Raw genomic sequence first — 13,134 nt, forward strand, 5'->3', positions numbered from 1 at the left:
CATCTCGACACGGAGGATTACACGGCACCCACGGGCACCGGGTGAGCAGCAGCATTTGGAAACTCTGTAGGAGCTCCGTGGATGTTACTCGAGCCTACATCAAGAATAACAACGCATCACAACCGTCTGGGGCCACCCTCACGGTCTCTGTCCTGTTGGGCAAGGCGCCTGTGGAAGGACTCCCCTTCCATCATGGTGGCATGGAGCCTTCCCACCCCTAGTTGATTCAACCTCTGACTTCACATCTTTAATGCTTTTCTACCCATCATGCCAAATGGGACAATCGCCCAGAAATGGGAAACCTATACAGCCCACATGTGAACTGAGACAGGCTGGGCCGTTTGCAAAAATTGCTCAGCTAAGGGAAAAAGGAGACAGGTCTCAAAACACTATCTGGTTCCAATGACCCCATTCCTAGTATGAATATAGCGCTTCCCACCTTGAGTGGCAAGCTGGCAGGAGAAATTGTGGCCAGAAGCCCGTTCTGACCCTCAGCCACACGGAGCGGGAAGTCGGCCCCGACCCGGGTGCCGCAGGGTGGGAGGCTGAGGGCGGGGGCAATTAACAAAGTGAACCGTGAGGCTCCTTACCCGGCAGCCTGGGCCTCGGACCCCGACGCGGTGTCGTCGTCCAGGAACACGCCCTTTTCCACCCGCAGACACAGCTTCTGCAGCCGCTCGCAATGCTTGAGGCAGAAGGACGCGTGCGCGAGGTCCGTGGGGTCTTTCAAGTGCAGGGACACTTCCGTGACCTGGGCCACGGCTTCCTTCACCAGCGGTTCGTCCTGCGATTCGTAGAGACGGCACAAGGTCTCCCTCGTGTCCGTCACCGAGGAGAAGGGGCCGTTCTCGGGGGACCTCACGGTGCACGCCAACAGCTCGCGCTTGAGCTCCGTGGACACCGGGCAGCCGAAGGCGGCCCCCAGCTCCCTGACCCTGTCTTCGTTGGCGAGGCCGAACAAGAAGCGCCCCACGTGGGCCAGGTGGGGGTTCCGCCGCCCTTCCTCCTTGGAGAGCAGCCTCCGCACCCCGCGAGCGCTCCAGCCGGGGCCGCCCTCGCCGCCGCCCAGCACGTAGAGCGCGGCCGCCAGGAGGTGCTGCAGGCTCAGGTGCAGGAAGCGGTAGCAGCCCGCGCACTCGCCGCTCTCCTGCAGGAGGCTGCGGTCCACGAAGGGGCGCAGGTCGGCCTCGCGCACGCCCAGTCTGCGCAGGTCCCGGGGCTCAAACAGCGAGGTCTGCGCCCACACGCCCTCGGCCGCCAGGAGGCACAGGGCGCGCAGCGGGGCCCGGGGGCGGGGGCGCGGGCAGCTGCCCGGCGCGGGCGCGAACCGGCTGCACAGGAAGCGCAGCAGCAGCGACGTGGCGGTGCGGCACGTGCGACCCGGGTCGTCGCCCTTGTCCGCGGGCAGCCGCAGGCAGGCGCCCAGCATCCAGCACACGGCGGGCGCCGAGCCCAGGCGGAGCAGCGCCGCGTTGCTTCTCATCAGCTGCCAAGCGCGCCGCGCCTGAGCCTCGCCTCCCAGCTGTCGCCGCAGATACGCCCTGCGCTCCGGCTCCGAGAGCCCCTCGACCTCCACCAGGAGCGGCTGCTCCACCACCAGCCGCAGCTCCCCCAGGGCCTCGGGCCGCGTGGTCACCAGGAGCGTGGCCGCGGGGAGCAGCTTCCTCTTGAGCAGGCCCCCCAGGAGCACGGGCGCCGGCCGCCGCGCGCCCCAGTCGCCGCCCAGGTCGCGCGCCAGCGCCGCGGCGGGCACGTGCAGCTCCTCGAAAGCGTCGATGACCAGCAGGAGCGTCCGCGCCCGCGCGAGCAGCCGCGGAAGGGCCCCGCGCGGGCCCGGGGCGCTGTCGGCCAGCAGCTCCGCCAAGGTGCACGGCCCCCTGCGGCTGAGCGCCTTGCAGCTGAGGTAGAGGGCGGCGGGGCGGGCGCGGGCCTGGCCGGCCTGCGTCCAGTCCAGCATGCACTTCTTGGCCAGCGTGGTCTTCCCGACGCCCGCGGCACCGTGCAGCACCACCGTCTGTGCGAATGGCCCTGCAAGCATTTTAGCATTACAGGATGGGACCAGTGTCTCGTATCTCTGGGTGACCATGTGGATGTTTTCACTGGCTTCTGGCCAAAAGTTCTTCTTCCTGCTTTGCCAGACCTCCTCTTCCAATATACTTCTATATTCATCCTGTTTACCTTCGGTGATAGGAGGTAGGGGATAGGAAGGACATAGCTGGTTATTCATTAGGGGGAAAAAAATACTGTGTGTGTTAAGTAGGAAAGGAAAACTAGAGAAGTTTACGAATAGCACCAGGCTCATCCAGGAAGACAGGATACAGACCTGGCTCCTCTCCTTTCGAATCTTCCTTCGCTTCTTCTGGGTCTGTGACATCTTCTCCCTGCACTTGTGCAAGTGCTGCAAAATACAAATTAAATGGAGCTTGATGTAAAAACAGGTGAACTGCTTTTTTTTTTTTTTTTTCCAGAGATACGAGGTTGCAAGGAGTTCACATTCTAAGTTTTTTGTTCATATGATGTGCTGGGAGGTATGACAGCTGGGCTTAAAGAGGTGACTAGAGCAAATGACATTCTAAACCATAAGAGACTCTTGGATACGGAGAACTGACTGAGGGTTGATGGGGGGTAGGGGAGAGGGGAAAGTAGGTGCCCGGCATTGAGGAGGGCACTTGTTGGGATGAACACTGGGTGTTGTATGGAAACCAATTTGACAATAACTTATATTAAAAAAAAATTAAACCAAGTGACAGCCCTCTTTAGTAACATCAAACTCCCGGATGAGACACCCGGAACAAGAAATGTTTGTTCTATTTGCTCATTCAAAACTCAGTGTGATCCATGGAAACTACTTATCTCTCCCCACCGGACTAGAACATGCACCAGGATATCACGGGATAGACCTTCACCATACAGCCCAACCCATTATAGCTGCTCGAGTATCTGGGTAAACCAGTAGTGTTATGCCTGTGTGGAATGCCAGACAATTCCTAAGTATCTGCCCGAGCTAAAAGTAAACTCTGTGTACATCAAGACCAGCACATGAAGGTTCTTGGCAGCATCATGCAAGGCAGTCAAGTAGAAAAAATTCGGGGCGCCTGGGTGGCTCAGTCGGTTGATCGATCAACTTCAGTTCAGGTCATGATCTTGGGGCCGGTGAGTTCGGACCCCACGTCTGGCTCTGTGCGGACAGCTCAGAGCCTGGAGTCTGCTTTGGATTCTGTCTCCCTCTCTCTCTGCCCCTCCTCTGTTCACACTCTGTCTGTCTCAGAAATAAATAAACATTAAAAATTTTTTTAAAATATATTTTAAAAAAGTGGAAAAAATTCAAGCATCCATCTGTCCATGAATGGGCAATGTGAGTGTGACTCATCCATACAATGGAATATTATTCTGTAATAAATATGGATGAGTTCACGATATATCCAACAATATGGACGGACCTCAAAAAGATTATGCTAAGTGATGAAAGAGAGACACAAAGACCACATATGTCCAGAAGAGGCAATGCTAGAGACACAGAAAGTAACAGTTGCTGGGAACTGGGCGACAGAGACCAGAGAGTGACTACATGTGGACACGAGGGGACTTTAGGGGGTGATGTAAATGTTGTAAAATTGGAGAGCGGCCATGGTTGCGAAAGTCCACATTTACACAAAATCATTAGTAGTACATTAAACTTTAGGCTACATAACATTTATGATACCTAAATTCTACTTCACTAAGGCCATTTAAAAAAATACCATCAGGCCAACTTAAGAAATTGACTGATGTTAAACTGACCACAGCACTGGTTGAGGCAAGACACCTACCTCTGGCAGGTCTTAATTTTCTCATCTGGGAGTTTGATATTACTAAAGTCTGAGCATCTGAAACTGAAAAAAAAAATATGGAAAAACTCTATACAATACACTCCTTTTCTGTGAACTAAAGAAATTCCAATTCTTTCCAATGTTCATTTCCCCGCTTTGTTCTTTTTTTAAAAAAAAAAAATTTTTTTTTTAACGTTTATTTATTTTTGAGACAGAGAGAGACAGAGCATGAACAGGGGAGGGGCAGAGAGAGAGGGAGACACAGAATCTGAAGCAGGCTCCAGGCTCCGAGCTGTCAGCACAGAGCCCGACGCGGGGCTCGAACTCACGGACCGTGAGATCGTGACCTGAGCCGAAGTCGGACGCTCAACCGACCGAGCCACCCAGGCGCCCCTCCCGCTTTGTTCTTAAGGAAGGGAAGAAGGTATTTTCTGAGAGACATTTCGGGATTATAAATAGTGGAGGGAAATGAGGTTGGAGAGAGATGGAGAGTCCGGTCAGGGTGGGTGGGGGGAGGGAGAGGAGAGGTCACTCAGCTGGCTCCAACATTGAGCGTTCTATGACCAACCTGGCTCCTCTTCTCCTGAACACTGTTGTGTCTCTTCCAGGTTTGCACATTTTGGTTCCGGAGTCCTGGTGATCCCTGAGAAAAAAAGGGGGGCGTTTGTAGGCTTGTCACTATGTAGCATTGCAACTTCCGCCCGGGGAAGAGAGTGGGACTTTAAGAAGGGTCATGTTTGACAACTGGGTTTCAATAGTTAAGCCCGGATTACATGAACAGGATGTTAATGTGATACTGGAGATAAAATCAAAGTGTGCCAAGCCATGATGTCAGGCTTACATGCCTCTGTGGCAAGTGGGTTCCTATGCAGTTCAGAACACACAGTGTGTGTTCCATCTCAGGGAGGTGTATGCAGAATAACCTCCAAAGGCAGAAGGAGCCCTAAGACTGAAGAAAAAGGCTGACAAGTCCAGTTGACAAGAAATGGCTTATTAAGAAGCATGTCGAGAGCATCCACAAGACAAGATCTTTGGAACCCTGCCTTTATAGCTGTAGAGGCTGGGAGTACATGTGGCGAGGAGAAGGAGAATAGATGTGTTCCACAGTCCTATCTCCAGAGCAGATCAAGGACATTATGCACTGAGGGTGTACTTAAGGGTGTGGTTAAACAAAAGGAAAGACCGTGGACATGGGGGGGGGGGCTGGGCTCAAGAAGACTGCAGGTCACAGAGCAGTCATCATGGTGGATTTGTCCTAGGTGTCACCAGTCAAGTTCACACAGTGAGAGAAATGGGCACCTATACACCATTACTTCTTCCTGAGGGCATCAAAAACCTTCTATGCGTTAATTCCCGGGTTTCTAATAAGGTGGTTAAAGCTTCAGTGACCTGGGAGGGGCTATAGGAACAGGGGGGAGTCACGAAGGGAGAGGAAATACTTCAAACTCAACACTGGATAAATGAAGAGGGGAGTCTAGGAGAGTCTTGCAGAAATACCCAGGAGGCAACTGGCTGGAGTATCAATAGTTGTACCTTTGCTTCTCAAACCAGCCTCTGGTTTACTGTTGGCTTGAGCCCAGGTCATGTTGTTAAAGGTACTGGTGATTGATGATGTCAAGAGAAGAGAATGTTGAAAATCACAAACTCAAAAATCCTTTTGGCCAGGGTTAGCAGATTTTTTTTTTTTTTTTTTTTTTTTTTTTTTGCTACTGCAAAGGACCAGACAGTAAATATTTCCTGCTTTTCAGGCCACCTCTCTCTACCTCTGCCCTTGTGAGGCAAATGCCGTCACAGATAACGTATGAGCAAATGAGTACGCCGTGTGCAAAGCACACTTGGTTTATGAATACTGATGTTTGGATTTCACATGGTTTTCATAGGCTGGAAAATAGTCTTTGATCCCTCCCCCCCCCCCCCCCCCACACAATTTGTTCTTAGCATGTAAGATGCACAAAAGCACATGGTGGGCCAGATTTGGTTTGTGAGCCAAGGTTGGCCAACGCTTGCTGTAGGTCCGTCTAAAATCCAGACAGTCCAGATTCCAAGGCAAAGCTCACTCTTTCCAGCATCTGTGTGTATTTACTCATTTCTACTGTAAATACTGCCTTTTTGAGCTCCTTTCCCTGTGTCTTAACTCTTCACCCACCTGGATGGCAGCAGAGATGAGGGCTTGGCTTTCTTTGCATCCTTAGTGCACAGCACCACATTTTGTCTATTTAAGACAAGCTCCTGAATTCCAAAATCTCTCTCTCTCTCTCTCTCTCTCTCTCTCTCTCTCACACACACACACACACACACACACACACACACACACGACTGTAAATGAGGTAACTTACTTAATGATGGAGGCTTATTTCCCAGAAAAGACTTCAAAGCTACTTCTAGGAAAGGAGGGAGAAACTGCACTTTTCAGAGCCAAACCCTTATAGGCATCCAACTCTGAGTTTCTTCCAGTTATTTCTAAATTCGTCATCTTCAGAGGCCAGCTAGGGATGAAAACCCTCGCCCATCTATCTGAAGATAGGGAACATTAAAGCTAAAAATGGATCCCTGGATGGAATAAAACTGGCCTTTTTTTTTTTTTTTAAGAAAAATAAAATCGTAGGATAGGAAAACGATTTTGAATACCCTTGCCGAAAAGCAAGAGAGAAAATGTCCTCTAGAGCACAGTGGTCTCCAAGACAAATGTAACACCTGTCACAAAAGTATGTGATTTCGTATCTTCCTAGGAACCACTTTATGAAAGCTGTGAAGAGGTACAGCTGATTTTCATACTTTTTAAATGTAGCTCTATGTAAAATACTAACACTTAGATGTGTAGTCGTTATAAGAGTTGTTCATGAGATAGTACGTAAAACTGTGCAGTTAAAAGCCCGTGTGTATTTTATCCTTGCAGCACACCTGAATTGAACCAGCCACACCGCAAGTGTGTAACCACATGTGGCCGCTCTGTTAGGTGTCAGAGCCCTGGATGATATTATAAAACCTTGGGTGCACACAGGTATCACCTGGGAAGCAGTTAAGAACCTGACACCTGGGTGGGGGAGACACAGATCACTTCGCTAAATAATGATCTCCGGTGGTAGGTTCTGGACATCAGCGTATTTAAAGCTCCTGAGGACATTGCCCCTAACAGTGAAAGTTGACAGCCGCTAACCTAAAACACAGTTCTCCACTCAGGGGACATTTGCCAGTGTCTAGAGACCTTTTTGGTTGTCACACATGAGGGGAGTATGCTGCTGGCATCTAACGGGCAGAGGTGTTGGGATGCCAGCACTGGGGCCCCAGGGATGTTGCCAAATACCTCAAAGGAGGTTCCTAGCCCCACACGTTGTTAGTGCTGCTAGTCAAGGGGAAGGTAGGGGTTTGCATATTGAGTGTGCATCAGAGTCTATGGAAGCAAACACCGTAAGTGGGAACTGAAAGTGAAACAGAGTGTGTACGATAATTTAACATCTTGGAGGAGGTATGGAAGAATGGGATCATGAATATATTCTCTAAGGAACAGCTTTGGACAGAGCGGATACAGAGGGAGGAGGCCAGGGGAGGTATACAATACTTGGGCAGAGTGGAAAGAGCTGGAAAAGACTTGGAAAAGAGCTGAAAGATACCACCCGACTTAATGAAGGTCTAGCATTTGGGTTCAGGGCAGGTAGCCTCTCCAAAGCTCAGTGTTACTCTTGTGCATCTGAAACCTTAGAGGCTACTACTCTTTCCTCCTATGACACAGTGTGGGCTCATTTCTACTTACCCCTGAGCTCATCCTTTGCTTTCTCAGACAGATCTGTTCGGTTCATCTTGTCAAAGACTTGGATGGTCACCATCTCTACCCAATGGCTGGGGCAGCGGTTGGTGAGAATTGCTGCCAGCTGCTTCCCATCGGCTTCCTCTACCTCTGTCGGAGGGATGTGCTGTAACTCATCTTGCAGGGAAAGGGGCCTCAACAGAGACTTGAACTCGTTCAGCTCATCCTGGCTGAGCTGTTCCAGAAGGGGCTGCAGGTTGAAACCCAGCTGTGCAGCAGGTACCATCTTGTCCTACGTGAGAGATCCGAGCTTTGGGCATTAAAGAAGAATCAAGGGAGGAAATGAAAGAGAGAAAATTGGCACTCCTCTCTCAAACACCAGTTGCCTCTGTGTTGGGACTGGGCAATTCTCACTGCCCAACTGCTGCTTTAAGAAAAAACTCCCCAGGGGCACCTGGGTGGCGCAGTCGGTTAAGCGTCCGACTTCAGCCAGGTCACGATCTCGCGGTCCGTGAGTTTGAGCCCCGCGTCAGGCTCTGGGCTGATGGCTCGGAGCCTGGAGCCTGTTTCCGATTCTGTGTCTCCCTCTCTCTCTGCCCCTCCCCCGTTCATGCTATGTCTCTCTCTGTCCCCCCCCCCAAAAAAAAAAAAAACGTTGAAAAAAGAAAAAAAGAAAAGAAAAAACTCCCCAAAAGGCCAAATTCACACGAAACTCCCTTAGTTTTTGGCTGGATACAGTGGTTCACGTTTTTAGAACCTGAGACCCTTTTGAGAGTGTGCAAATCCCTGAGGGTAGGTAGGAAGCCCATGCTGATGGGTCTTCTGGACTTAGCAGATCACCTGTTAGTTTTATTAAATTTGGTGGACAAATGAACTAATGAGAACTACCGACTTTAGCTCTCTAGGACCCTTGGCTCAAATGCTCAAACTGTTCAATGAATAGAATTTCAAATACATGTCTCTTGAAGCCAGGAGATCACTCTTTTTAAGCAATAGTATATTGAGAAGGGGTACCACTCAACTGCCTGGTGAGCCTCTGTTAAGATGCTTTCAAAGTCGAGACCATTCTGTAGTCAAAGGCCCTTACGCCCGAATTTCCAGTTGTAAAACAAATATGCCGTCACCCACCATATTAACTGGCTTTGGGCCTTTGTCTATTCAAGTAGAAGCTCCCGCTGGGTGCTGGGAACAATTTTAGAAATGAAGGGACCACTATAAAGGTGGGTAAGAAACCTGCCCACTTGGGCTTTATGTTCAATTTTGGGTACACATACATGGTATGGGAGAAGCAGACATTTCACACATAAACAGAAACAAGTGACATCAAAATATGAAGATAGGGTGATAGAGAGAAATAGAATGAAGGGAATTTTACAAGACGTGAGCATGGACATTTTCTCAGAGGAATAGGTCAACCGCTAAGATGCAGACAAGGAGCTGCCAGATGTGGGAATTTTGTGGGAGATGAATTCTAAGCAGAGTGAACAAGGAGTATGAAAGCTCAGGGCTGAGTGGAGCTCAGCAGGTTGGAGGCAAATAATACAGATACACACTTGCTATAGCAGATGAGCACAGGATGAAACTCATACCCTAGGGTCAGATCTCTGATTATGAAGGCAGTGGCATGGTAAATTGGGATTTTTATAATTTGATTCCAGGTACAGTCTAGCAGGGATGCCACACCATCTGTCCTATACTCAGAAGCACTTTGTCTTGTTGCACGGGTAGGATAGAGAGCCATACCAAAGAGCTGGTAAGGGAAATGTATTAATGATGCTTGAAGATGATAATGAAGGCTTTACTGGAGAGGCAGCTACAGCCGGGGTTTGGAGGCAGAGGACAGAGATGGAGCTCAGCTCCAAACACAGCAAGGACAAGTGGGTGGATCCAAGGAGGTGGGGGTCGGTGGGTGGACAGTCACCGAGAGGAAACATCAAGGCTACGGGCATTCTTGTTAGATCCATTCACCAAGATTCCTGCTGAGGGAAGACCAGGGTGAGCAGATGTCACCTGGTTGAGGAGGAATTTGATCAGATAGCAAGGGTGGGGGAATTTTTGCTAAGCTGACCCAGCAGGATTCTGGCTCAAGTTGAACTAAGTGGACCAAGGAGAGAGCCCAAGGACAAGGCCCAATGGAAAAGAGTACCTAGGATGCCGACTCCAGTTCAGTCAAGAAGACCATCTTTGTCAGTGCCTGGCTTAGGATTCTGAATTCATCCTGAGGGTGGAGGGGTCAGGTCACACGTTGGTAGTCCCTGCAAGGTGGCTGGCACTGCAATCTGCCCTTTAGACTTAGCTCATTTAATCCTTACGATATCACCAAGTGTTATATTCTCCTTATTTCAGATATTGATACTGAGGCACCAGAGAGGTAAGATAGACCATTCAAGGTCACATGACCACATGGACTCTGAACTAGATATTATAAATAGCTCTGAAGCCCGGGTGTCAATCACCCTGATGGGACGGTTGTTTGACTTGGGTGTAGTTGTGGAGAACTGAATTACATCTTTTGAGAGAAATCAGTGGTTTCTGGGCAATAAGGGAGGGAAATGAAGAGAAAATGAGGACCCAACAAACACCCAGGATAGGGGCACCTTCCACTTCCAGCTGCTTGGATTTCCACATTCCCTTCCCAGTGAGGAAGGGGCTGGGTCTAGGGTTAGGGTCAAGAACAGCCCCTCCACTGTGTTCCTGAGGTGCATGCCCACTCTACCTGCTTCTTAATTTGTCACCAACTCCATTCATAAAACCACGTTTCGGCCAAGGGTGGTCATGGGACGTTGCTGGCCCACGAAGTTAGCTTAAGCATTTTTGGTTGGGCTTCTGAGAATGTTATTTTTGTCTTGATATAAAGGTGGCAGAAACAGCTGAGTATCCTTTGACCTTTGTCCCCCGACCCTGCCAGGCATGTGGAGAAGGTACATGTGGTCAGGAAGCCGCAGTCGACCTGCAAGAGGGAAGCTGGGCCCTCTGGGAGTTAGCCTGCGGCAGCTGTATTTGCTCCAGACTGTGGTGTGAGGGATAAGGTCATCTGAAGCATCCCCAAACCACAAAGCCAGGAGACTCGTCCCAGCTTCCACATGCACCAAACCTGCTCCAACATACGCCTAGTAGTTCTGTTTGTATTGGGTTTCAAACAAATCCTGTTGACCAACATTTTTTTTCCCTCATGTAAGCATGCATATATAGATTTCATTTTTCTTAAGGTAAAATTTATGTAACATAAAATTAACCATGAACCATTTTCAGGGAACAGTTCAGTGGCATTTGATACATTCAAGTGTGCAACCACCACCTCGGATTAGTTCCAGACATCTTCATCTCCCTAAAAGGAAACCCCACTCCCCAAACGCCCCTCCCTGCAGCCCTCTGGTGACCACCAGTCTGCTCCCTGTCCCCAAGGATTTGCCTGTTTGGAAGATTCCCACAAATAGTCACACATTATGTACAAAAACTAACTCAGAACAGACCAAAGACCTAAATGGAAGGGAAAAGCTACATAACATTTTAAGGTATTTAAGGTATTTATGAGTGCCTAAAGTTTTATGCCAGGACAATTTTTCTAGTGTTTCTTCTCATATTAATAGGCAGCTGTGATCCTGCCTCCCCATCTACCTTCCTCCCTCTGAAGGCAGAGAGCCACTGCTCACTCAAGATCTTCAACACCTTGATTCCCTCCCCCCTCCTTAGTTTGTAGAGTCCTTCTTGGCCCTACGATCTCCTCAAATTTGACTTCAGGTTATATTTACCAGCAGATTTCATGTGTCTTTTTTTTTTTTTTTAAAGAGATGGTGGCAATGTGCCCCACCAAGTGCCATTTATATGCTAGTCAGGTCAGGTGTTCAACATATAATTTAGTCCCTTTGAAAGAGTTGGACGGGGTCATTGTGTAAAATGATCCTTTAAAACATGGAGAATGGAAATTTACAGAGGTTAAGTGATGGCCAGTTCTCACCCAGCTGTGAAGTGTTGAAACCAATATTCTACTCAAAGCAGTCTTATCCCAGAACCTGTGATCTCAATTCCTCTGCTAATTGATTCAAGTATCTGCCACTCTAAAGTTGCCAGTAATTACACAGATAAAATGAGGACCAGGCAGATGAATAAAGTCAACTGGTTAAATACAGAAGAAAGTATTCTCTTAAGCCAACAGATAGATTAAGCAAAGTGTGTCAACACCTGATGGGTTTTCAAGGCTGGTGACTATTATACAGTACTCACTGTGTAATTACAGTGGAAAAGAGAAAAGTTAAACTTGCGATTTTGTTTAAAATTACAGCAGCGAAGAGAATCTTATATGGAAATAGGATATATATATCTAAACACTCAGTGGTTGCATTTACATTGCAACGCAATGGGGGATTCTTGTTGAGCCTCTTGAACTCTCAGTCTCTAATTAGCATGCATTTTATTTGTAGGAGGACCTATTTAATAGAAAAATGATTCAGCGACATTTCGGGGACTTGTCAGAAAGGGACCAAAAAAAAAAAAAATCCTTCGCGTTTAGCAGACAAGGTCTTAAGAAAATCAATTTCAGGAGAATAGTAAGGTAAGCATCTAGAGTGTAATGAATAAAAACATGCATGATATTCTCGGGGATATGGCTGTAGAATGCTACTTGTAGAAACTCAACCCAGGAGAGAGAAACTTTTGCACAAAGAGGAGTTTCACTTGAAATCTCAATAACCCTTCAGAGGGGTGACATCCAAACATTCAAAGAAAGGGAGGAGGAATTTTTATTGTAGAGATGTAGCAGTGGAATAAAGTAAGGAGGCAGGGGTGTTACTCACCTTTCCAACACCAGGAACTCCTCTCCCACGGTGAGTACTGCGGGTACAGAAAGCCTCCTATTAAAAGAGTTTCTCCTTCTGCCCTGAGCTCTGTGATTGGACCTTGGGACCCAATCCCATTGCAGAGAACTTGCTGGATCCACCCCAGTTACTGAGAGGTGGCCATTTCCTCAGTGTGAGTGTCATTTTCTCCTAGACCAGAGTTCCTCGATCTCAACCGCGTGCATAACCCACCTCCCTGGGCATCATTTCAAAGTATCAAGTTCCCAGAGATTCTGATTTATGAATCAGATGGGGGCTGCCCAAACTTCGGGCTTCTTGAAAGATCCCCAGATGATTGTAATTGCAGCCAATCTTGAGAAGATCTGCTTAGAGCCTTCAGCTGTGAATGGCCGCCCCTTTCTGTCACGCCAGGTATTTTAAAACCTACCCACATTTCATGTTAAATACAAGTGACACGTTAAATACAAGAGGTACATCAATAGCCAAGTTCATCAGTTTTACACTGACAATGTTAATTTTTGTAGATATGTAATTATTTCAAAATTTTGGAGTTCAAAGTTTTTGTTTTCGAACAAATATGTATCTACATCTCACTTTCTCATCTATCTGCTCAAGCCTGAAGAGTCTCCAGACCAATATATGATATACTAAATAGAATACATTAAAATATTTTAATACAATAAATAATATAATACACATGCAACATAAGCCATGTGTATAATTTTAAATTTTCTAATAGACACATTAAAAAAGGAAAAAGAACAGGGGCACCTGGGTGGCTCAG

General features: G+C 48.2%; 1 protein-coding gene across 1 annotated transcript in view; it reads right to left on the minus strand.

The window, feature by feature from the left end:
- NLRP2 (NLR family pyrin domain containing 2) overlaps positions 1–7,840 on the minus strand; it is a 30,974-nt gene extending 23,134 nt beyond the window's left edge. The window contains exons 1-4 of the mRNA XM_042920257.1: positions 7,561–7,840; positions 4,378–4,452; positions 2,285–2,398; positions 591–2,178 (exon numbers count right to left, since the gene is read on the minus strand). Coding sequence (XP_042776191.1) covers positions 591–2,178; positions 2,285–2,398; positions 4,378–4,452; positions 7,561–7,840 — 2,057 coding nt within the window. The remainder of the gene's footprint in view (positions 1–590; positions 2,179–2,284; positions 2,399–4,377; positions 4,453–7,560) is intronic.
- Between the last annotated feature and the right edge of the window lie 5,294 nt (positions 7,841–13,134).

This window comes from Panthera leo, chromosome E2, assembly GCF_018350215.1.
Source record: "Panthera leo isolate Ple1 chromosome E2, P.leo_Ple1_pat1.1, whole genome shotgun sequence".
NCBI lineage: Eukaryota > Metazoa > Chordata > Mammalia > Carnivora > Felidae > Panthera > Panthera leo.